General features: G+C 34.8%; 1 protein-coding gene across 1 annotated transcript in view; it reads right to left on the bottom strand.

Annotated features, from left to right (window-relative positions):
- Positions 1–1,331: 1,331 nt before the first annotated feature.
- Atg13 (Autophagy-related 13) overlaps positions 1,332–27,299 on the bottom strand; it is a 78,903-nt gene continuing 52,935 nt past the window's right edge. The window contains exons 6-9 of the mRNA XM_089088285.1: positions 21,379–21,483; positions 19,092–19,231; positions 8,783–8,919; positions 1,332–7,494 (exon numbers count right to left, since the gene is read on the bottom strand). Coding sequence (XP_088944411.1) covers positions 7,279–7,494; positions 8,783–8,919; positions 19,092–19,231; positions 21,379–21,483 — 598 coding nt within the window. The 3' untranslated portion in view covers positions 1,332–7,278. The remainder of the gene's footprint in view (positions 7,495–8,782; positions 8,920–19,091; positions 19,232–21,378; positions 21,484–27,299) is intronic.

Here is a 27,299-nt window from a genome sequence, read left to right as displayed (position 1 = left end):
ATCATAAGTATGTCCAGTCCCAAGGGCAAGCTTACTAAATTTTGTAAAGCCTATTCCCAGACAGAGGCTTTGCAGACACATTTTAGTACAGTGGTGGTTATTTCTACACCTTGTTGAAATTAGAATCAAAGAGTGGTTTCAGTCTGTACAATTGTTGAGCCTAAAGTGAAGCCACCAAGTCCGAGACTCCTCTGCCTTCCTCAACTTTATACAGATAGACGCATTGTATCTTTGTCAAATCTTGATCATTATGGGACGATTTTCAGAAACTGGTTCTAAATTACGAAATGTTAACCATGAAAGGTCAATTGCATTATTAAATGCAATTTAATAAATGCATTATTAAAAAGCTAAAATTTGGAACAATATTATAAGAATAATTAGAAGTTTGAGAGAGTATCCCAACCAGGGCAAGTCCAATGACGACAGCTAATATCACAGCTACTCACAGCACGATTGACTCTTCTTACTGGTACTATGTGTAAAAATTTGCAAGCGAACACGAAATAAATTATGTCAACAGTTTTTCCAAGGAAAATAAATATTAAATCGAAAACTTGAAATAAATCATCACAAACTGCTGTTTTGTTACGGCCCCCTCAAATCTCCAAGACGGCCAAGGTCATTTACAGTTTTCAGAAAACTAAACGTTAATTTTCCTGGTTTATTCCATTCCTGGAAGGATAAACTTCCAGTGTTTTTTTTTTTTTTTTTTTTCGAACCGAGATTAAAATATTGGAAGCTACAGTGATCACAATCGCCATGTATGGTTCAGAAACGTGGGCACTTCGGAACACGCAGGAGCATTTATTAGATGTTTTCCAGAGGATTTGTCTACGGACAGCTATGGGTACATGTTTGACCGACCACATTTCGATAAGCTGTGTGAAAAATGGGGTTCTATCCCACTTTCTAGGGCAATAATAACACTTTCTAGGGCAATAATAACAGAAAAGTTGAGATGGCAAGGACACATTTCACGGATGAAGGATAACAGATTGCCAAAGATCGTTCTTTTCGGCCATCCATCTATCACCAAACTGAAAGCAGGTGGTCCGAAAATGGGGCAGGATGAGGTGGTAAGGAAGGATTTAAAGGAAACTCGAACTTCTTGGACGGGTGCTAAAAGGGAAGCTTTAAACAGATTGGGATGGAGGAAGAGCGTGAGCTGCTGTGTTAGCCACAGGCAGCTCGGCGCTGCAGTGAATTGTTGGTGATAGTTCTAGTAGTATATTTTTAACAATTAATTTTCTGTTATAGGTCCAATATGAAAATAATTTTCATCCACGTTCGCTTTGTTTTCAATCTATTCCTTTAAAATATATAGAAAACGTAGGTCATTCCCTTTATTATAAAGAAAAAAAATAAGCCATTACAAACCCAAAATTCAGGTACACATAGATAAAACAAACAATGATTCCAAAATGAAACCAAGCAACATTTCATACAGCATCTAAATATGATATCAAGTACATTGTAAAAGTTTTGAAAAAAGCTTAAGCATTGTCAGCCTTTTTTTTTAACTGGTTTACTAAGGTTTATGTTTCCTGTGTAACTTTCAGTATTTTGTTTTTCTACTCTCCGACGGTTTTAATTAAGGTCATTTAGGAGGGGCAGTTGCCCCCCTATTAATGTGGAGAAAAAAATATATAGCCCATGCTCCTTGACTATACGGATATTGAACACTCTTGCCCCTCCCCCCTCCAATGAAAATGCTGTAGATTTACTCCTGGTTTTAATATATCAACGAGACAACAAGTTTGCTATAATTCCAAGTTGACATTCAGCCCTACCCATCTACCAAATTAATTTTTTGAAATTCGTTGTAGATGGTCCTTTAGATTGAAAATACACTGAGTATTAGGTGAAAATTCTTGACAAAAGAACAATTTTCTTAATTTTTCAGCAAATTTACATCTTTCTCCGATAAAAAGTCTAAGTAATATCATAATTATGGCTCGATCAATGGATGAATCTGAGGCTAATCAATCCACTATAAAAGTATCTTGTCCTTTGATGCCAATTACAGCTGTTGGACTGTCGCAAAATCGCTTGTTTCAGAGGGAACATATACCTTAATAATATATCTAATAAGCAAAAGAATATTTCTCTCGTTGAATTTCATACAAGCGAAGCATACGTAAAAAAAAAGGAAAAGGTTATAGAAATTTTCACAAATTTTCGGCAAAATTTGTTGGAATGGAAATTTTAGTCTTCTTAAGAATCGATGGTTATGGCTTTAATCATTATAGAAATTTTCACAAATTTTCGGCAAAATTTGTTGGAATGGAAATTTTAGTCTTCTTAAGAATCGATGGTTATGGCTTTAATCATTACTGAAGTTAATAAAACAAAGGTATAGAGAGCAAATAAGAATTGTATTTGTTAGCCTAGTGGGGAAACAATAAGTTGAAAAACTTTCTTCCAAATGTTAACCCAAAGCTCACATTTTGACTAGAATCTTTGCGACTACATTTATCCATACCAAAACAGGCATAAACTAAAATAAATATTTTAGTAAAGCATCAAAATTTACTGCTGAAAGCTCACAGATTTGAGTAATTGAATTTATTTTGAAAAAGCTTATTTGGAAGTAGTTACAACCAGATATTTTAAATACCAGATCTTCGAACTTGTCAAATTATCTCAATTCTGAAATATTAAACATCAATAAAAGGGATTCCCTAGATTTATTTGAAATATTAGCGTTAGGAATCTCCTATAATATTACGCCCGGCTGTGCCAACTAGACAGGCGTAATGTTGCACAGCAAAAATTTTACAGGTAAACAGAGAAGTGCAAAACCTGCTTGGGGAGGGGGGGGTGCAATGTGACAAGGGCGCCAATAATTGACCAAATTATTTAAAAAAAAGAGAAAAAAGAAGAAAAAACACGAATTGAGGGCACCAGAAAAAGTCTTGGGGGGCCCGGGGTCTCCCTGGATCCACCAGTGAGCCTGCTTCGGGTTTTGACTGTTCTTAAGAACGAGCTTTTTGCACGAGGTAGCTTTTTCTTAGGCTTTCAAGGTACATAAAATACAATTTTATGCTGAAGTCGCATCTCCCCATTATTTCTGCGATTTAAAATATTATTTACTAAATACCATGGGAAAAAATGGATTAAATCAATAGACAGAACTTAGTATTGAGGGGGTTAGCTTTAAATTTAACATATAAAACCCAGCCTTTCAATTAACACAATCAAATAAAATTTTTAAATTAGCAAAAATTAGCAAAAAATTTAGACAGCAGAAAAGGCTCTATAACAGAACGCCAGAGTCAGTAACTTCGCTAATTTGAATAAACCGTCAGGTTATAACCAGATTGCTTCATATAGATTATGAATACAGGACAACGCCTATCCCCCAATACAAACAACAACTAATTGGCCCTTTCCATGGCTACTTCCAAATAGCGTCTGTACAAACCTATAGTTGTGAATTATCTTTGGTAAAAGGTATCAATAACTGAAAAAATAACTCAATCTACAAGTCGAAAAAAAGAAGATAATTCTGTAAAGGCTTCCCCATGTTTTTGTATCTTCTTCAGGTTTTTATATTCTGTAGTTAAACCATAACAGCGATTCAAAGTTTCTGAATGATTATTTTGATTTTCAAATTATTTTTTATTTTAGTCTCGATAACTTACTGATATTTTTCTCATTTGGTTTTTGTTTTGTAAAACTAGCAAAATTAACAGAGAATCTATGCTATACAAATTAAAAAGTAATAATAAAGATATGTACAATGAAAAACTTTAAATCGTGCTAAAAACAGCACAATATTCCAACAATAATATTTACCCAATACATGGAAGTAAATATATAATCAAAGTATACAAGCATTCAATTACTAAGTGACTGTTTAAATGAAATTCGCAAATATAGAACTTGGTATGAGTACTAGCACGATCAATATTTCTCATAATTAATAAATATGCACCAATTGCCAAGCTGAAAGCATATACATATATACATACATATATATATATATATATATATATATATATATATATATATATATATATATATATATATATATATATATGTATACAGTTATACCGATTCATACTTATTTCATTTAGCTTGTACAAAAAAAAACCGTTGGCAAGTTGTTTGGCATGCATGCCAGATGTTGTACTAGCCTGTAGTAACTGTAAAGGAAATAAATACAGAAAGAAATAAAAACACTTTAAACTGGATCAAGGTATATTATCAAAGATTGTTTCAAAGCTGAGCAGCATACAGGTGACATTTTGTAGGTCCAGCTTCAAACCTAGAGTTTTACCACCCATTCAATAATCGACAAGGGAAACAACCTATCAAGCAGTTCCTGCGAATGATAGTTAAATTACAGTAGGCGAGTGTCATTAACAACGCTCTAATGTCCAATATATTAGTGGAAATCAAATAAAACTTCAATATACCCACAATTGAAACTACTTCCCTCGATGAAGCACACTTTCAGCTTAACAAAAATAAATATTTCAAAAAAATAACTGAGCAGGACCGCAAGCTTAGGCTCGTTAATAATGAAAGGAGTCTTTTGGGTCTGTAAGCACTGAAACATGTGCGGTTTTTTTTATGATATAATAATATATAATTTCTTATATGTCCTCAACCCTAACCCCACTAATACCAAAAATTAGACTCCTTCATACGTACTTTGGCTGCATACTAATTATCGTTTTGTTAATGTTAATGGAGAAATTGCAAATCATAATTCTATTAGTTCAAATAATCTGTTGCCTAAACAGCAAAAAGAAAAAAAAAGAAAAAAAGCTGTATATGAACCGTCCAAAAACAAATCAATAAATTTTTCTTTTACTTGTAAAATATTAAGCAAGATTTTAAAATGACAAAGAAAAATTTTGAAGGAAAACTGGAGAAGGAAAAGAGGAAACATTATAAAATACTAGCGTAACAAGCAAATCCATATAAACCGACGTGAATTATCAAAAATAAATTTCGACATCAAGCAAACAGGTACAGCGAAATCCAAACACATTTATTCAAACTATACCACCATAGGGGAAAAGAAGCAACACATCAATATAAGAACAACAAGCTTATTTAATATCTCGCACAGCAAGTAAATCAACTTGGCAGTTCACAACCAAAAAAGTTACAATTTTGGGCGAAGGAAAAGTTCATGGCTTACGTTTGCTATAAAAATATGTTATCAAATCTCAAACGCAGGGATGCCCCGCATATTAATCTGCCGATTGAACTGTTCAATCACGTTTGAACGGTTGAACAGTTCAATGCCGCAAACAATCACGTAGATTCAATTTATATTAAATCAATAGAATTCAAGGTTAGGTGAGTATAATCATATATTATACTCCCAATCTTTTTCTTGCTGAATCTTAATGCTAATGTCACACAAAGTGAAATTCAGGATGGCTGAAACAATCCTGAATTGCTGTTTGATACTTCACAAATTATTGAACTCTTGGAAGTCTAAAAAGTAAAAAAAAAACACCTCGAGACTTCCAAAACAGCTTCTATTTTCGAGAATTGCTTGCAAGTCCTCATATTGATGTCAAACATTAGCACTATTTATTTCACCAAGTACTCAAAAGGAAATGATTGTTTAAGCAATAAACCAAAACAATGACGAGTCAAGAAATCTGCAGAGGTCAGAAAAAGTTAAAATTTGCAGTGACCACCCTCAACAACTTTCAACCAATCATCGTCAAACTTGCACTGATTGACTCGACAATGTTTCTTTTGTCTCTTTCTTCTTGTTACTCGAAAAATATCAGCAGCAAATGTATTAGTTAGGTTTTTAATCAACGTTAGTTATAAAAAAGGGGGAGGGGAGGATCTTTTCCTTTCCTGCAGTCAAAATAATGTCATGCATGAGTTAACAGGCGCGTAAGGAGGGATTTATTTAAGGGGCAGAGATTCGTCACAACTCCAAAAGCTAAGTTGTATGTAAATATAAGAAATTGAGGGAAACACCATGAAAATATAGAAATTTTGGGAGGAGGCGAGAGAAAAGCTAGCCTCCTCGACCTCTTTTGCAAACATAGCTAAGGAATATACATGACAGAGGATTGACAAGCAGGATCTCTTTTCCTGTATCTCTTCGTCACAATGTCAGACGAACAAGCTCTTGTAGCGTAGGTGACATCTTAGGTTTAAAGTAAATTTTTCGTTGTCGTCACTGAGAGTAGAGGTGGGGCGTAAGAAAAAGACCTAGTTTTATTTCGTTTTTTTTTAGTATTATTCATGTTTTTTTCTCTCCGTGTGCCTACTAAATTTTTCGTTGGACCGTGTTAACCATGCTGGCTCAGCCTCTGGAACAATCGGTGCATGGCGTGGAAGTTGGGAAGTTAGGCTAGCATTTATTAGTTTTAAATTCCAAGTGAAGTATGTAACAGAATGTGCATCTTGATGAAATTGTTAGAAATGCAATTCCAGGTAATATACATGAGCATACAGATTGTCAAAGATCGTCTTGTCAGCCAACCATCTAGAGTCAAACGAAAAGCAGGTCGTCCTAAAATAGGATGGGAGAATGTCGTAAGGAAAGATTTAAGGGAAATGGAAATTTTTTAGAAGGGTGTAAAGAGGGAGCATTTGAATAGATTGAGATGGAAGAGGAGCGTGCGTAGCTGTACTGGTCTCTTGGTGGTTTGGTGCTACAGTGAGTTGTCAGTAGTATTAATAATAAAAATAAAACCCCTAACAGCCATATATTCAACTTTTGCTTTCTAAATTTGCTCGCAAGGTTTAAAATTTTTGAAAAAATGCTCACCCCCCTCCGCACAAAAAAAACTACCCGTACCTTACGACGTCTTTAAAAAGCTATAAGCAACAAATTCTAAACATGTGATAGAGCTAAAGAGGTAATTCCTAAACACAGGCAAATTCTAATAGCATTTTCAATACACCACAAAAATCATATTTTGGGCCGTTTTGGAACTTAAAAAAAAACAAAAAAAAAACTTTTACTACACAAAAGAAGATCTCACTAGAGGTGGTACTAACTATTATTGGAAAGCCAGGCATGAAACAGCGGCGCAATGTTGGTATCGGTCAAATCAGTGTCCTGGAAAACGTCTAAAAGTGGCTTCAAGCGAGTCTTTCAATAGTTCAACACAACAATGCACATAATATTTCCTTAAATTAAGAGCAATCACATTCAGCAAAAGCGCAGCTCTGATTACCATTACAGTGTTGTTTTTTTTCAGCTAAATAAGCTAAAAACACTTTTGATATTGACCAAAATTAAAATTATGCAGAAGCATAATTTAAAGTCCATCAAGGCACTCATTCTAGTTCAGTATCACTACATAATGACCTTACTAAGTCATCAAAGTCTTTTGACCTTGTTTCAAAATCTTTCAGTTGATCCGTGAGCTCATTGACCTGCTCTGATAGTGTAGGATCATTGTCAAAACTTGATAACGGAGGAGCAGCTTGGCACTGTTTATAAAAGCTTCCAATGTCTGCTCCTTGTGGATCTGTCTCAGCAAAGGGCAGTTTCTATAAGAACAGAAACAAACAACTTAAATAACAGATGAAGAACAACAAATAAATAAAAAGATGAAACCTATTCTTAGGTTATGTTTACGAAAAAAAATAATTGAATTTGGTGGGTCCCTAAAAGAATCCCTTAAATGGGATAAAAGTTTGTGCGATATTTACTTATTATCTCCTAACATTCTCCTAACATGATCTAACAATGTTAGGAGACATTGATGTCTCCTAACATTGAAGATTGATCTCCTAACATAAACCAAATTTAAAACCAATCAGACCTGCTTTTCCTACTAAAATATATATAAAAGATGAAAGCAGGACAACAGGAACAGAGTATTACGGATGAAATAAAAAAAAGTCTATTTTCTTGCTTCGTTTCAAAGGTTTTATACACACTCTACTCTATTATTACTACATTAATATATTACTAAGTAACCAAAGTTCGTTTCTCAGCTTGTCTAAAGCTCTTCAGTAGTGTTGGGCGATAATTTGATTAAACGATATATCGATATTTTTTTTTTTCGATATTCGATAATCGATTTCGATATATCTTATCATTTTTTTTTGCTCAGATTAACTTTAGGATTTGGCAAAATTCAATAACAAAGCAATTCAATAATAAAACGAGGATTTTGCGCATTTTTTTCCAAATTTTGAATAAAATACAGAAAAACTTCTATTACATGAACGAATATAACAAAAACCCTGATTTGGAATTGCTCTGGCTCAGGATAAAGAAAAATAAGCTACTGGCTATTTTTGGCTATTAAAATCAGCAACATTTCAATATTTTCCCCTGGTAATTGGTTCAGCCTTTCAGGGATTGAATAAAAAAAAATCGTTTTTTTTTTTTTTTATCAACTTAAAGAAGGAGCAACACTAAAACTTAAAAGAACAAAAATTACCTTTTCTCTTCACCCCAAAGTTTCTTTTTGTGTTTTAACAATCTCCCTACTCAAATTAGACGACTCCTGTGTTTCAGGAGTTGTTCTTAAATAATTGGGACGAAAAGTAAAAATTAGCGTAAAGAGCCAGGTATTGAGGATGGGGATTTGCCCTTATATATGGGATAATTTTTATTCGTTTACGTTTCATTATTGCTCCTTAGTTTTAGTTGAAAAAAAAATATTTAGTTTCTGATCGTTGTTCAAACAATGCCAGAATTTTAACCTAATTAAAAAGTTAGTTTACTGCAACCTTCAATGAAAATACGAGTCAAGGAGTTGCATTATAATTAGGAAATTCCAGATAACTTGCAATAGAAAAAAAAAGTAAGGAAACAGATACACACCATATCAATAAGAACAAAGTCTTCACCGATATGCTGCAAAGATTGGTTCGAGCCTTGAGAGGATTTCGGTTCTTTAATGGAGTCGATTGGTGGTGACTTCGCTAAATGTTCACAAGTCCTCCTCTTTCTCTCAAGCACTGAAACAAAAAGAAGAAAGTCAAACCATGTAAAATGATAAAGGAACATATTTGATGATAAGGGACAAATGAATTGTTACAGAAATCTGCCCAAGAGGCCTGCAGGTTTGCCATCAAGAGCTATTTAGCTCTAATTTTATCTTTTACACAATTTTCTAGGCCATTTGACATGGGACAATGTCATTAGATTGCCACCAGGTGCAACGAACTGTTAACAGCACTTATATATACATTCAATTTCTTTTACAGAATATCTTTAGTCTATTAGATATGGGACAATTCCTATTTTAAATTTTCTAAATTCAGAATGTTCTATATTTCTTTCTATAATTCACGTATGGTCTGGCATTTCGACTGATAGCCTAGTGATTTAGGCTTCATGATCTAGTTGCAAAGATTTAGACACAAATCCAGTGTTGATAGTTTGATGATCTAAAAAGAACAGTTTCCTTATTACTTAATTTTTGATTTATAAAAAGCCAATAAAATTAGATCACAAAAAGTATTTTATAATTCCAGGGTATGTTATCCCCCACCTCTTGCTGTCCTGGCTTATTTAAGAAAGCTCAATGTACTCAATTCATCAATGAGGCTTAGGGTGCTATATTTATTTAGTTTAGAGGCAGTACATTTTTTTTTTACTGAATTGAACTCTTACGGTCATATCACGCTTGATTTTATTCTGGAGTGGGTATGCATTTAGGAGTGAGACACAACTTCACAAAATGAGAATTTTTCCGAAATTAGTAGGTGTTGGTGGGAAAATCGTCGAAACCTCAGCATCTTTATTTTTCACGAGCCTGAACTGTTCCTTTCCATGGGCCTGTAGTCAATCTTTTCTTATTGACAACGAAGAAAAGTAAAGATAAATATTAAAGCTGAAGACGAGCAGAAATAAAGTCCTATAACACAGGGTAACAAAAAAATATTTTTTGAAAATCGTCCAGGGTTTTCCAGCTAGATTAGACTAATTTTGATGCTCTGAGAATGAAAATTACCTTGGTGTTCTCAATCAGGTCAGAATTTTTGCTACAGAAATTAAAAAAAAAAAAAAAAAATCTATTTTGTGTAAACAAAACAAATTTCTGCGGATCATCAGCTGAGAAACCCCTGACGATTTTTTGCTTTTTCCTCAAGAAATAACAGTCAGAACATTCAAATTTAATTTTTATTTGCTCCATCAAAATTGATAAGCATAATTCATAATAGTAATAAAAGAATGAGCGTTAACAAAATTTTAGAGTTCACAACATAAATCAGCATTTCTTTAATTCCCGTATGTGAGCAGCTGCTGGGTTGTCTATCTTCAGCGACCAGCAGTAATCCGCCATCATGACTGCATTCCATCTTCCCTGGTACCTCTCCCTGCTCGTCGCTTACCACCCGATGGTTTTCAGGAAACTTCTCCACGGGTGAGAACAGTAAGTGCTTCTTTATACTCATCAAACACCCGAGTTTTTGGAATGCTTCTATCATGCTGCTGACGAGTATGGCGTGGTTTGATACCATCGTCTTCCCTATGAAGTTGTTCACCATGTGCACAACCAATTTCCACGCAGTGCACTCTAGCGTTTTCATTGGGCTTTCGAACTTTGTGTCCTATAGGAGCTGCCGTATCTGTGGGCCATCGAAAATGCCGGCCTTGAGCTTCTCAATGGTCAATCAAGGAAAGGCTCAGCACTGGTAGTTGAAGAACCTTCCATCCTTGTCCAGAACGCGCATGAATAGTTTCATTAATCCAAGCTTTATGCGTACCAGTGCGATCATATCTTCTCCCGGTTAACAAGAGATTCATTTATGATGTTTCTCGCCCCAGTTACTAACTGCTCTGGCACCAGCCACCCTTTCTTTAAATAGTGCTGGGATCTGTCTCGATTTGTTCCACATACATATAAAGCATGGTTACTTCGTGAGCCCGGACTGCTGACCAATAAGAAAGTTCATTGTCTTGAAGCAGACACAGATGATCCATTGGTGATGCTCATATTGGGTTTTTTCAAGAATGTACTTCACTGCTTCATATTTTTCTTTGAGAGTTGTGAAGTGCACAAGAGGGGTTGAGGCAAATTGGTTCTCCTTGTGGAGGAGCACACACTTCAAAGAGCGCTTGTTGCTGTCAATAAAGAATTGTCAATCCTTCGGATCGTCTCGAGGAGCGACGAGCTTACCAAGAAGATTGGCGACATCTCGGCAGTACACAAGGTTTTACTCTTGGCAGAAGTACCCCATACAGTCCTCATGTCTTCTACGAAAGAAATTGATATGTATTTCCTCACCAAATAGATTTTATCTTTGAGTCTCGTGGCTAGCTCTGAGGAAGTCTTCGACAAGCTGAGATCCCGAACCAAATCATTAAGCTCACATTGTGAAAAGGGCTGCACACTCTCTTGTGCTTTATACTCCTCTTTCGTATATCCTTTCTCATCTGCACTGGTGGTCTTGCCATCACTGTCGGAAAGCTCTGTGAACGCTGGTATAGGAATTTTTCGCAATGAGGGACTGGACGGTGTGCAGATGGAAGGTCAGGGTACTGGAGGCTTTGTCAATTCTTTTGGTTAATGCCAGTAGTATGGATGGCACAGAAACAATAATCTGATGCAGAGTCTAACGGCTCCCTCCAAACCATTGGAATCTCAACCTTCAGTGAAGTTTTCGCGCCCTTTGTCCACTGCTGGAGATATTCCACACACTTCTTGCACACCGTGTGTGGTGCCCAGGACTTATCTTAGTCACCCAGTTTGACTTCAAAGTAGCCTAAGCCTCGTAGACACGTTTTAAAAATCCGATGATGTTTCTCCTGTCCACTGACAGCGTGTGATCTCTGTAGATGTAGCAGAAAACGTCAAGATCATTCCTGCATGACCGTCGCTCCGAAGCCATATCGATCAAGTGAAAGAAACAGAAAAATGCTGGTTAATGTCAGGCAGTGAAATTTAGAATCAATTTGATTGGCTAAGGGTTAATTAAATAGCTTTGCAATCACGCATACACGTATGCAGATACTTTAGAGAAACAAACTAATGTTGTAACTCGATATATTCTACAAGAAAAATATGATTGAAATAAAAACCCCTGATATTAGCATATGTATAGCTTGTCAGGTATGCCTATGGCTGTATCTCAAAAAGTTGACCTGATAGAGAAAAATGAATATGATATTCGGACTCAGAACACCAACATTAGTCTAAATCAGATGAGAAACCCCTGGCGATTTTTTTTTACTGTTACCCAGTGTACTGATTGAAACCTAAAATGGCCAGAAATAACTATCAAAGAACAAATGAAACCCAAAACAAGCAAAAATTAAAATAAATAGTAACATTAAACATAAAGATAACATATATTTATATACATGAGTAGGTAAATTTTAAAATTACTAAAAATAAGAGTTTGGCTTCCGTCCACTTCCCCCTACCCTAACACCATAAGTTCGAGAGCCTAAGATAATTTCTTAAACCACATTGGATTGATATAACATAAGAAAGAAACACGAGCAAAAATGGGGTTTTTAAAGGCCAAATGAAAATACTGAAAAAAACAAAACATAGCGAATATTTCGAGGGGACAAACGCCTCTCTTCTTCAGCGCGAAACGAAAAAGTATAATCAATGCGAATGCCGAAGAATAAATTAACAAATAAAACGCGGAAAGTCAATGTAAATGTGAAAAAAACAATGAAAAAACCCAAAAAATTAAAAGATGAATAAAAATCAATAAAAGCCAAAAAATTGTAAGAATTAAAAACACATATCGAATAGCGATAAAAGTAAACCATTCATAAATATCTGTGATTTGCGAAAAAACTCAAAATTGAACCGCCAACGACGGATACTAGCGAATAATTTACATTCCGCTATTTATTTGTTGGTTTGTTCTTTGGCCACTCGCATTGATTATATTTTTTCGATTCACTTTGTTGTGTTTTTTCAGTATTTTCATTTGGCCTTTAAAAACCCCATTTTTGCTCGTTTTCCTTTCTTTATGTTCGAGAGCCTATAGCGGCATTTGCGCTTTACTGAAAACAAAAACGATTTGAAAATTGTTTTTTATTTATAACATTGAAGAATAAAAAAAAATACTCTTAAATAAAATGTTGGGCTGCTAATATTTCAAGGAATTAATATCATTCTATATTAAATATTCAGTTTATTTTCACTAGTTCTTTCCAACATTCTTGATTATTATATTGACATCTCAACCGACTTTTATTCTTAAAGTTCACATTTTCTGTCCTAATTTGATAGATCTGTTAACAGAGAACTCAGCTTCATATGGTCCAGATTCAGGAGTATGGCACAGGAATCTATCAATCAATCCCGAGTTTAACTAGTTGTTAATTAAAAAGATTTTTTTTTCTTTCAAAACGTCATATGAAGATACTTTGGCACAAGTAACTGGTCTACAGTTTCAAAATAAGTTGTCTTGACTAACTGCTCTTTAGTGTCTGCAAACAAGGTTTTACTAACGATTTGGAAAGAAGTCAGAAAAAGGGTTTTTTTTAGGAATTTTGGTATTTAAAACGGGGTTTTCTAGAGATTTTGAAAAACATGAGGTAGAAACACTGAGTAAGATGCTCTTGTCGAAGCTCTGGGCTGTGATTTACTACTACCTATTCAGAATGTTTAGGCGAGAAGTGCATGGACGCAGTTGAACTAAGACGAGCATGAAGATGAAAGAGGCTATAAAATCAAAGGGAATCAATCAATGCTGTGACTTTAATTAAGGATATGATACCAATCAGTTTTAGTCCAATCTCTTTCTTGCTGTTTGTGCAATTTTCGTAAGCTTTTATGGGTCATATTCGAAGCAGAGATTTCTTGAAAAGAATTAGACTTGTTGTTTGGTTGAAATTTGATTCCACGACTATTTCCACTTAATTTTTCTTGTCTCAGTTCGTCCAGTCCAGTTTGTAGGAAACAACTTCTTTTTCAAAAGAAGATATGTTTTTTAACTTTTAGCTCAAATTAAGGCTGCCTAGGAAGTTTTGGCAACGTGAAGTTGAAATCGTTATGTCTTTTGTGCCTAATTTTTTTTTTTTTTAGAATTTAGCAGGTAAGGTATAAAATGACATCCCATAACATTTTTTTGAAGGAAAGCAAATTTTAGGCTTCTTTCCCTGCAATTTGGCTTTTATGCGTTTTTTTTGACAAAACTGAAGTATAAGGCAATCTTAAAGCTGATTCCTCAGCAGGTCTGAATACACAGTAAAAGTCCTTCAGAAACACATTCAAAACCAAAGCGATCATTTTTCATTTTGAGATATTCAAATCTTTAAGTGCGATTTTCAGGCATTTTCTGATTTCAGATTTTTCTGAGTTTTAGTATATTATTTTCCGAATTTTTATGAGTGTTTTAGTGTAAAAACATTTGCATTGTAATTTATTCCACCTCATACCGTAGAATGACTAGCCTACAAACATGAAATCCAGTTAGAAGTATTCCACTGCATTGAAAGTCAGTTTCTACAACATGGCATACAGGTTGATAATCATTTCTCTGGAATCCTTAGGAGCAATGGTGTTTCGCAATTTTAGGATTATGACAACAATCGCAATTTCATACAATAGAATAATGCCATAACTACGATATGCTGTCCGAGTTGAAACATTTGTATTTTAAAGCCGAATTCCGAATAGTTCCGCACCTTGATAATGTAGCCATCTGTATATATCGTCTTAGTTCAGAAAGCCTTATTTTTGAAAGCCCAATTCCAGGATTTGGTTTCTGGGTAGTTCCACAGATTAATATCATGACCATAAGTATGCTGAGCCCGATCTAAAAACTGAAAGGTTAAAAAAAAAAAAAAAAATTCAGAACATGAGAACAACTATTGACAATATTATGGGTAGCGTATAATTCTGGATAAAAACTGTATGATTCTAGCAGAACAAAGTCCTTATTATTGACCGAACATTTCGCAATCTGAGATAGAAGCCATTTAAGAGTTGCGTAACATTTTTAAGCTCACCGGAAAAGTAAGATTTGGCTTGGAAATAATCCAGCGGTGATTAGAATCGGCTGACACGCATTTTTCCAGATAGAACAGCAATAAGAGATATTTGAACCTGTTTTTTACGATATTGGGACTTTCTCACTATGCCATCTTATTGACTTTGTATGTAGGCTATACTAAAAATAACTTGCCAAAAACCCTTTTGGCAAGTCCCAATATTAAGCACGAAAAATAAAGCCGAAATTTTCCAAATGTAGCACAGCTCTGCGAAACAACTTTTTTAAGAAGAGCGAAAGATATGGTGACTTTTTGTTACAGTAGTTCAAACGGTGATATGTGAGTTTTTTTTGTCAACCACCGAGTCATACCCTATTCCCTTTAAAACAACACATCAATCTATACCTTCAATTACTAATAGCCTACCTGTCTTACTTATTTCTCAAAATATTTTTAAGCTTCTTTGTGAGCTAAGCTCCTCTTTTCTTGTGCACGCCTCATTTAGTTAATAATTTTAGTAAAACAACACATCAATCTATACCTTCAATTACTAATACCTGTCTTACTTATTTCTCAAAATATTTTTAAGCTTCTTTGTGAGCTAAGCTCCTCTTTTCTTGTGCACGCCTCATTTAGTTAATAATTTTAGTAAAACAACACATCAATCTATACCTTCAATTACTAATACCTGTCTTACTTATTTCTCAAAATATTTTTAAGCTTCTTTGTGAGCTAAGCTCCTCTTTTCTTGTGCACGCCTCATTTAGTTAATAATTTTTATCAGTATTAAGAGAAACATGGCTTTTCTTTTCAGGAATAATATCGGTCGACATCTGGACATTTATTGTACATAAAAATAAAATTTAAAAAACTTGACACGTGGTTTTCGTCAATAGCTCAAACATTAATTTACATACATTGTTTGTTTTATTGTATTACTTCCACTCCAGCACGTGCATGGTGTGTGAAACACAAAATAAAAAATGTGGCGGCTAATAAAAACACCGGTTTACATTACGTTTGATAAGAACTTATTATAATCAATTTACAGTATGTTACGGACACATATTGTTTAAATAAGCAGACATTCAAAAGCAACTGCGCACATTTATAAAAAATAAAATTATACTATAGCAACGCTGTCCAATTCTTCTTATCTATTATTGACAAACAACAGACAATATTTAGTTTTCTAAATTTAAAATTCAATTGTACACAAAAGAACAAGTCAATGAACTCAGAGCGAGCAGCGATAAAACACAAATTAAAGATAACACACAATAACTCGACATCAAGTAAATTAATTCTCACTCTAAAAATTAAGCCAGCTTTAAAATATTCAATATGCCATATTCATTTATGATCTGAAACCATAAACAACGAGAGTAGGTAAAACTTAAGACGGAAAAAATTTCAATGGCGAGACAAGACCATAGACAGCTTATTCAAGCGAAAAAACTAATTTTTAGGAGCGGTGTAACGAACTTGTACTACGGCCCCTTAGAGTCTTTTGCAAATAGTTTTAGTATTTTAATTCATCGGGAATGAGGCAACTGCACACCACGGGTTGCGCCCCCAAAGATATACATCCATGTACCTAGGGCGAACTCAAACCACTCATTACTTAAGCTTCGTCACATTTTTATCGAATCTTTTATTTTTGCGATATGACTAATTGGCGTAGTCTTGACTCTCCGTATATTGACCAAAGAACAAATCCCACAAGAAGTTTTACCTTCATGTTAAATGACAGATGCACTGAAATTCAAGACGTTTTTTGGTACAGATAGAGTTCTATAAAAAGTAATTCTTGTTTGCTTTGTTTTAACTGCAGTTCGATACACTGGATTGACTCTATCCTAGCTCCAAATGTGCTCTGATTGAAACTCCGATCTTATGTCCTAAACAGCTACTTTTCAGGAGAGCTTTTGAAGTTACTGAGATTGTTTTTACAGTACTTGAAAGAGAGGTTAAAGGGGAACAACCGAACTGTAGAATTTCTCAAAGTAGATCGAAATCTACCGCTTGAAAGTATTTCATGTACAAATAAGGACTTAGAATGGTTTCAGGATGTGATAAAAGCAACTTTGCAACATAGGACAAAAAAGAAAAAAACAATTTGGAATACATCTAGAGGCGCAGAGCCAATTCTGACTGCAAGTCCGGGGAACAACCGAACAATAGGGTTTCTCAAAGTAGGTCAAAATCTACTGATTGAAAAGAAAAAAAACATTTTGGAATACATCTCGACTCGCAGAGCCAATTCTGACTACAAGTCCGGGGAACAATCGAACTGTAGAGTCTCTCAAAGAAGATCAAAATCTATTGCTTGAAACTATTTCAAGCACAAATAAGGACTTAGAATGGTTTCAGGATGTGATAAAAGCAACTTTGCAACATAGGACAACAAAGAAAAAAACAATCTGGAATACATCTAGAGACGCGGAGCAAATTCTGACAGCAAGTCCGGGGAACAACCGAACAATAGGGTTTCTCAAAGTAGGTCAAAATCTACTGCTTGAAAAGAAAAAACAATTTGGAATATATCTCGACTCGCAGAGCCAATTCTGACTGCAAGTCCGGGGAACAACCGAACTGTAGTCTCTCAAAGAAGATCAAAATCTACTGTTTGAAACTATTTCAAGCTCAAATAAGAACTCAAAATAGTTTCAGGATGTGATAAAAGCAATTTTGCAACATAGGACAACAAAGAAAAAAACTATTTGGAATACATCTAGAGGCGCGGAACCAATTCTGACTGCAAGTCTTGGGAACAACCGAAAAGTAGATTTTCTCAAAGTAGATCAAAATCTACTGCTTGAAACTATTTCAAGTCCAAATAAGGACTTAGAATGGTTTCAGGATGTGATAAAAGCATCTTTGCAACATAAGACAAAAAAAAGAAAAGCAATTTGGAATAAATCTAGTGGCGCAGAGCTAATTCTGACTGCAAGTTCGGTGAACAACCAAACAGTTGAGTTTCTCAAAGTAGATCAAAATCTACTGCTTGAAACTATTTCGAATCCAAATAAGGACTTAGAATAGTTTCAGGATGTGATAAAAGTAACTTTGCAACATAGGACAAAAAAGAGAAAATCAATTTGGAATACATCTAGTGGTGCGGAGCCAATTTTGACTGCAAGTTCGGATTTGCGACAAAATTTTTGGTATTGTGTATGATTGTGTATTACACTCCAAAATTACGATTAGGTTAGATCTAAGATAAACCGGTTTCATAGCTACAAAGACAAGTGACGAGTGATACAATGCATTGGACAGGTATAATTTGGGTTATATATTTGCACATTAGGGGAGGGGAGGTAGTTTAGGCTAGGGGCGCTGTCCAAACACTTTACCCTCATCCGCTTCTCCTAAAGTGCAAATATATAGCCCAAATTATACTATTATATAAACTAAAGGTTATATTTCATTAGGGTTAACCAAACTTGACTTCTCGAGTGTGTACTGGCTAATACACAAGTACCAAATTTTCCAAAAACGTAGACTATAAACCCATTTTTGGACGTAGGATAGTTTCAAACGGAGCGCATTTGGAGGTAGGATAGTTACATTCCAGCGTAGGGAATTGGTCTTAGAGAGAAAGAGCTCGGTTTGGTTTTACATCAGCTCCTCAAGAAGATATGTCCATTTATTTTTAGGGCTCTTTTACACTAGGGTAGGTTTTGCGCTCATCGTTTGACCTGAAACGACTATGCACTTAGATTCTGTGAGGGAATCCCTTTTGGATGCAGTAACTGGGTTTGATATATAAACTTCTTGATGGGAATCCAAAGACCCTGAGTTAATAAATTTAGAAGACGCGGTCTTAATTCCAATGAAGATCTCACTGGTTGATTCTATTCCTTTTGGTTTTAATTGGTTGAAACTGATCACATTCAAGTGAAACCGCGAATTAGCTGTTTTGCAACCGAAAGTCTATGATGCAGTTGGTTTTTAACCGCTTTCAGATTCTTATGTCGATCAATATTGTTTTTGTAAGATTTTTTTTTTCATCCTGAGATAAAAACAAATCATTTAAGCTGCGAACGAAGAACAGACAATCACCAAAAAGGAGCATAGAAGTTTTTTACCTTCCACATTTTTAGTTGCACCCATATACCGCCTCTGCTCTCCAGTTACTGAGGGTATGTGTCCGTATCACCACCCATGTGCTCTTTATTTTCTATTTAACAAAATACACAAAATAATCACTTAAACTCACCTTTATCCATATTCAACCTTTTGGTTTCTTCAATCTCTTGTGCAATTATATCGACTAACGGTAAATCAGGCAGAACTGGGCCTTGAAATGTCACATCTGCAGCAAACGCACCACATTTCCCTATTAAAGGTGATTCGGACCTAAAAAGAAATACCAAACATATTACAGGTTCTTGAGGAATATAGCCCTCTGACATGCAGATTTGAACCCCCTGTCCCAAAGTTTCCAAGCACGGCGTCATTATCATATTCATCTCCCTACTTTTGTTTAAAACGCTGCAACGTAAAAATTATCCAATAGTTAATATCAATATATCTGAAGAAATTAGCAAAACAACAACTGTTCAATTATATTCGTCACCTTAATCATTGACATTGGTGTACGCGGGAAGGGGGATAATCAAGATTTTCCCAAAGCAACCCTTCTAAGTACAATTGGAAAAATACGTCTTAACCCCCCCCCCCGTCTCCTTCCTCTGATATCTCAAAAAAAGAAAAAAAAGACCGGACCCCGGTGTGCCTAGGCTCATATACAGACCACAACATGTGTTATTGTCCTGAACTGTATTTTCAAAAGTCAGGATCATCTTCGAATATCAGGGAGCAGGGTTCTTTTTTGTTATGTAAAATTTGCCCGTATTTCCAAGATGGTCAGCTTAAATGGCGTCCTTTTGATGACCTAAACAAGTCAGATCATTACAGTCATAAGTAACTTCTCCTCTTGATAAATCTAAAGTAAAATATATGTAAGGTAAATTGAAATGTGCATATCAAAACAACCTTCTTATTGGAGGACTGATATAGATCAGCGAGGGTTCAGCACCCCTAAGCATCGCTTCAGAACCACCAATAAAAAGTCAGGCCTCATGGAGAAATATTCAAAAGAACAAACTTTATATAATATTGTCTTTAGACACATAGGTATTGGTATGATATAGTGACCATGCTTTGTTCTTGATCTGTAATAAAACCGGTTTTCTGTGTACACTCGGAGATAATCAACATAGCCTAAGTGTGATAAACTACTATTCAGGTATATTTTAATTTAAAATTTAATATATAGAGTTCGTTGGGCTAGGTTAAGTTAGGTTTTGGTACTTATTAAGAATCCGATAAACACTCGAGAAGTGAAGATTTGTTAATGCTAATGAAACAAAACAAAGCATGATAAAACTATAATAGTTTAGAAACAAATTTAGGATATATATTTGCACACTATGGGGGTGGGGTAAAGCTAAGCATATATTAAATACGTAACCTAAACTAGGTACCTTTTTTGCTCCTTCAACCCCAAAAAACTAAAGTTTAAACATTTTTCACGGAGTGAGCAATACCTCACAAGACAGCAGAAACTTGTTTTTCATTAGGATTTCATTGGATTCTAGATGCGGTTCTTCGCGCGTTTATCGAATTCTTAATAAGTACCATTAATATAATGCGTTGTGGACGGCCTGCTTTCCATAATTCTGTGTTGCAGTTTCCATAATTGTGGTAATAAAGTATTATATTTTCCTCATACTTTGTTATATTTCAATATTTCAACCTAACTTTACTTCTTGAGTGTGTTCGCTCAGGTAACAAGTATGGTCGCTATGTCGTACAAGCACCGACAAACATAATATGACAATAATTGTCGTTAGTAAAAATGTCGGTAAAATTCTACTTTAGCTACTTTTGACTATCTTGGAAAAGGGTTAGGTTAGTGAAAAGAAACTTTCAGGGATGGGTGTACCAGCTAAAGTATGTCCTGGGAAGGCATTCTGAAGTACCTACCTCCACTCCTTCTTCCTCTAGAGGGTCTTGACCTTTGATGACCTTTAAAAATCTGTGTGTTATAAAAGTGAAACCTTGCAAAATGAACCCTCTGCTTAAACAAAGTACAACAAAATTGTTTTTAGCTTCACAACTTTGCTCAATCCCAATTTATAAGGTTGTAAAGATATGCAAATACATCTCCTAAATTTTGAAAAAAACAACATTGATATGGCTTAAAATTCTACCCAAATAACGGGAATTTTATTTTCAGAACAAAGGCCAGAGAAAAAGAAACTGATAGCTGAAAATTAAGGTAAAAAGTTGCTTTGTCACAATTTCAATACACCTGTCATGTAGGCAAATTTCAGGACCTTCTAGAGGGAGAAGGAGTGGAGGTAGGTACATCAAAATACCTTCCCGGGACATACTTTAGCCTGTAGACCCATCCCTGAAAGTTTCATATTCCTAATCTAACCCCTTTCCAAGATGGCCAAAAGTAGCTAAAGTAGAATTTTACCACAAAAGTCACTTACCGAAGTTTTCTTATACCAGAAATACCATCATTGGGGGGAGTGTTAATAAACAATCGATTGGATTCAACGCTTTCATCACTTCCACTTCCACTGCTAAAATTTGGCCTAAAAAAGAAAATGGTTATGGATTGCACCTTTTCCCAAATACACTTGAAGTATCAAGGACACTAACAATGAAATTTGATTGTTAAAATTGGTTCAGTGGGAACTGACACGACCATATACGTCTTAAAAAAATAGGAAAAAACGAGAACTCAATTTTTAGTAAAAAAGAGCTCCATATGCAGTTAGGCAGTTTTTCGTTTCGCGGGCGCCAAGTTTGAAAATAAGAAATGTCTGTGAAAAACCAACAGAAAATTAGCAATAAGAGTCCATAGTATCGTGGAGGTCTAGATGTGTAATTCCCCTGATTGCCTTGGCAAAATGAAACACAACCATAAATATAAGCTATGCATTAATATGGATATTATTAACATTATTCAAGATTAAAAACTTCAAATTATTAGTTAATTGACTTACTGACAAATTCATCTTTTTAGAAAGACCATTTAGGCTATTCTATCTTGTTATATTTATCCCTTTAGTTGACTATTGACACATGAATAGAATCATTATTTTCTTCTGTTTAAAAATGTCAGTTTTATTACTTTTTTTTTCATACTTCCACTTACCTATATCAAACAGTTCGTTGTAACGAACTGTAAGTAAGGAGCAACCCGGCTCAATAGTAATCGGAACTCTAAAAAACGGAATTTTGATACCAGTAGATACATAAAAAAATGGGATTTTTGTGCTGACTTTCAACATTGAAATTTCTTCAAGTTTAGTTTAAACCTTTGACATTTAATAGCCTGAGAAAATTTGCCGTATTTTCAAAAAAGGGGGAAACATCCTCTAAAATTGATACAATCTTAATGAAAATCACATCATCAGGTTAAGCGTATCAGAAAACCCTATTGCAGATGTTTCAAGCTCCTATCTGCAAAAATGTGGAATTTTGTATTTTTCGCCAGAAGAAAGACCACGGATGCGTGTTTTTTTTTTTTTTTATTAATTAAAAAAACCTTTTGCACAAAATAAGTTTTTCAAAAAAAAGTAAAGAACACCATTAAACAAAAAATGAGCAAAAATAAAATAAAATAATCTACCAAGCGTGAAACTACCACAAATCAGCATCGATAAATAAATGAAAACCGAAACGAGCAGAAATTAACATAAGTTGGGCTCAAAACCCCTATTCCTTTCCAAGGCCAGAACATAATTTGCACTTTACTGAAAAAATATAAATGTTTTTACTTTTATAACTTTAATAAATCAAATAATTTAACTTTTTGATTACTAAATATCAGTAGGCCTATATGTATATTAACCTGACTATGCACATTCATTTGTATTTTTTGTTTCAGTAAAGTGCAAATTATATTCTGGTCTTGGGAAGGCATAGGGGGTTTTGAGCCTAACTTATGTCATTTTCTGCTCGTTTTGAGTCTGACTCGGTTATTTATTGTTATTTCTGTTCGTTTTGGGTTTCATTTATTTATCGATGCAGATTTGTGGTAGTTTCACGCTTGGTAGATTATTTGATTTTATTTTTGCTCATTTTTTGTTTAATGGAGTTCTTTACTTTTCTTTGAAAACTTATTAGAACGCCTCACTCTTTATGCTAAAGTTGACTCTGTCTCACAACTTTATTTTTTAAAACAATAAAAAAAACTTTAGCGCAAAGAGCGAGGAGTTGAGGAGGGGACAGCCCCTTTCATATACGGAATAATTTCTGTTCGTTTTAATTTCGCTCCTTACTTTTAGTTAAAAAAAACTTGTTTTTTTATTTTATTTTTTAAAAGCCCGACTAATATTTTGAGTGTATCATATCATCCTGTTGATTGTTGTATTACTCGACGATCAGCTGGAGATAACTTGGATGCACTGATATAGATAATATAATATATCTATTATTTATATACAATGCTTGGGTGTTATAAACATTGGTTGGCCTTGTTTGTAAACAAGAAAAGTTTCCACTTGCCTCTTTCACGATTCGATATGGCAACAAAGGAGAGGATTTCCACAACAACAAGAATTCTTAAATATGTGTATAACAACCAAAAGAAAAATCGTAGAAAATCCGAGTTTTTAATTATGAATAAACCGAAGATGAGGCCAGGTAATAAAAAAAAAGTTTTTATTTTGATGTTATTGGTATTTCCCAAATTCACGCAAAACTTTTCTTTTCTAGTAAAAGATTTAGTTTATTAACGTCACAATTACCTGGAAAGTAATTACACTTCAACTTTAAATTAAATCTGATATTACTAGATAGTTATATTTAATTATAAAGTCAGGTCCTGTGGACCCTGCTCTTTGACATGGTAATTCCTATCATTAAGTCCTTAGCAAAATTTCGAGAAAATCCAGTTTAAAGTTTAGTTTTTCCGACACGACTTCTTTGGTATTTACAGGGATAAGCAAAAATTGATGACGGCAGATGATGCTACTGGTTAAAACAGCCAAGTAAACATGTCTTGACTAGAGAGTTTTTGACAGGAGGTACAAAAACAAGTATATATGAACAGTAGCGAAACGTTTTTTCAGAAGTGATACAGATTAAAGCACTCGGAAAGAAAAAATCCCTTTGCGTCACAGTAACAGTTTCAGTTACGACTGGCGTTCAGTCGCTAACATCTGTCATTACGTGGGCGCGAAGGCGGTGTCATGAAGAGAGATCTAGACTGATATGTGCCAAAAATCTTAAAAAGAGAGTATAGGACTTTTCGCTACTGTTAATAGATACTTATACTGTGGTTCTGAATTTCAACGACGTTTGTTCAATTTAGTGAAAATTTCAGATACTTTATGGACTATTGTCTAATCAATTTCCCAACGGCCAAATAATTTGAACCAAATTACAACAAAGTCATTGCAAAGAAGTTTCGGCAACACGATGTAGAAAAGTTTTTACTGCTATTAACATAAAATTTTCTGTTTCAAAACAAGTGACCTTCACTAAATATATCCACAATTTTGAATCGCTTCGTGACAGCCAAGAAAGAAACATTTCAAAAAATTGTCGTTGAAGCTTTGGCACTAAACACAAATGTTCTTATGCAATGATTCTCGCTGCAATAGTTTCTCTGCTATATAAAAAAGACGTTTATTATTACATCTTCATGGTCTTATCTCATGGCTATAAGAAAAGATTTTTTCTTAAGCCTTAGCGTTAGGAAGCTGTCGTTACGAAAATGATTACCAGGGGGGGATCATAAGTACAATTACAAGGCAACAGTGGCGTCAATGGAGGGGAGGGGGAGCAGTGCCCCTGGATCTTTCGATCCCCTGGATTTCTTATGTTTTCAAAGAAAAATTTCTTTTTTGACACTTTCATTGACAAAATTAAAGAGAAACGACATTTGGCCCTTCCCCCTTATGTTTTTAATTTAATTTAGCTTATGTGTCAGCAGTTGTCGGCTCATTTTTTATATACCCTCCCCAACTCGAAACCCGATGTGCGCCCCTGATTATAATCCTACAATTAGTAAAACTTTTCATAGTGTTCTTTCTGCTAAAAAAAAAAAAAAAAAAGATTTCTAGCTATTTATACAAATAGAAAAAGGGAACACATCATTTTTTTTTTAATTTCAAGAGTCTTGTCAACATAATAAAATATACAAAGAACGATTAGACAGATCGGTAGAAAGTTGGACCACAATTCTCAGTTTGCAAATAAGTCACAGCCCCTTTCGAATCATCCACGCCGAGGGAATTTGGATTTTCAACGAATACAACACAGGTCAGCTTCACCACATTGGCTTATTTTACGTCAAACTTACTAATTTCCAAGGCAATTGGCGTACAGATTTTTGTAACTGGCTTGTGGCTTAAACAAGTAGTCGTCGGCTTACAACGATAACGTACACCAGGTGGTGCGTGGCAAGCGTGGCGGTACTGCGAGGCATAAGTTACACTCCGAGAATTTGCACCGAGTGGCGGAAAGTTGGCGACCCCTTGGCTTAAAATTTGGCGATTTTTATTTTGATCTTGCTTTTTTGGCATGGCCTGCTATTTGGGGAAGAAATTGCTATCTTTGGCAATCCATACATCACTCGGATCCAATACTTTTCACGCAATAAACTACTACCAAATCTTACTGCCAAACACTACGGTCAAAATAAAGATTTATGTGCAGCAGAGTATAATGTGCAGCAGCAGAGGAAATTTTCAGACATGAACTATTTCAAGTTGTTACCAAACAGTTCGTGGTAACGAACTGTAAGTAAGGAGCGACCCGGCGCAATAGTAACCGAAACTCTAAAAAATCGGAATTTTGATACCAGTAGATACATCAAAAGAATTGTATTTTTTATGCTGATTTCAAATATAGCCTATAAGTTTCATTAAGTTTAATTTTACCCATCAAAAGTTACGAGCCTGAAAAAATTACGTTATTTTAGAAAAAAGGGGAAACCTCCCTAAAAGTGATAGAATCTTAATGAAAATCAAACAATCAGATTCAGCGTAACAGATAACCCTACTGTAGAGGTTTCAAGCTCCCATCTGCAAAAATGTGGCATTTTGTATTTTTTTTTTTTTTTTGCCACAAGAAATATCACGGATGCGTGTTTATTTGTTTGTTCTTTTTTTGTGTTTTGTTTTTCCAGGGGTGATCGTATCAATCCAGTGGTACTAGAATATCGCGAGGGGGCTTATTCGGACGGAAATTAAAATTTCTAGAGCCATTTTAAGTGACCAAAAAATTGGAGGGCAACTAGGCCCCCTCCCACGCTCATTTTTTTCCAAAGTCACCCGATAAAAATTTTGAGACAGACATTTTATTCAAAATAGTCAAAAATGCAATGAATATGTCTTTGAGGATGACTTAATCCCCCACAGTCCCCGAGGGAAGGTCTGCAAGTTATGAACTTTGACTTTGCCCATTGTTTACATATATTGTTGGTTATTGGGAAGTATACAGACTCTTTCAAGAGGGATTCTTTCTGGTGGGGTGGGGGTTACGTGGGAGGATCTATCCATGGAGGATGTTTTTATGGGGGAAGGGACATTTCTATGAAGGGGTGCCGGATTTCCCAGCATTATTTAAAAAACGGTCAGAAATTAAATAAAAAAACAAACAAGTTTTTTTCCGCTGAAAGAAAGGAGCAAAATTAAAACTTAAATTAACGAACAGAAATTATTACGTATATGAGGGGGTTCGCCCCCTAGTCAATACCTCGCTCTTTACGCTAAAGCTGTTTTTAGTACTTTCAAAAGAGTTATCTATTCTAATTAAACGGTCTTTGTGATTCAGGCGTCATTCTTAAAGAATTGGAACAAAATACGAATTTTAGCGAGCTATTGTGTAGGGGGTGAACCCCCTCATATACGTAATAATTTCTGTTCGTTTAAGTTTTAACGTTGCTCCTTACTTTCATTGGAAAAAAACTTGTTTTTTTTATTTAAAAACTGAAGGTACGGCATATTAGCTAGCTGTTATTAAAGAGTAACAAATCAAGAGTTATCTGTAATATTTTTATGTCTCCCATGTCCATGCCCATTTTTTGCAGTCCTGCCCTGGTTCTGACCGGGTTTGCCACTGTTGGTGATTCACCACCAAACTTAGTAATTTTTCTTTTTGTTTAGTGATTTGGTGATTTTACATAAAAAAAAACTAGTGATTTTATCATACAATTTGTGATTTTACTATGTTTGCGCTGCAGCTTCTGACTGCAATAAGGCGAATTCTGATTACAATGCTATTAAAATAGAATCAGTTGTTAGTGGATGGCAAATTATTACTTATCGAAATAGTCGATCAGAGGAGAAAACCCCAAGCCGTGCCACCTATATTGATTTGGTTAGTAAACAAGACAATTTAAGAGAAATCCAAGAGAGGGTAGTCCCAAGATTTACAACACAAGATTTCATTT

The sequence above is a fragment of the Artemia sp. Qi Xiang Cuo genome, chromosome 4, assembly GCF_049724085.1.
Source record: "Artemia sp. Qi Xiang Cuo chromosome 4, ASM4972408v1, whole genome shotgun sequence".
NCBI classification, from domain to species: Eukaryota; Metazoa; Arthropoda; class Branchiopoda; order Anostraca; family Artemiidae; genus Artemia; species Artemia sp. Qi Xiang Cuo.
This window is presented reverse-complemented; position numbering and strand designations above follow the sequence as displayed.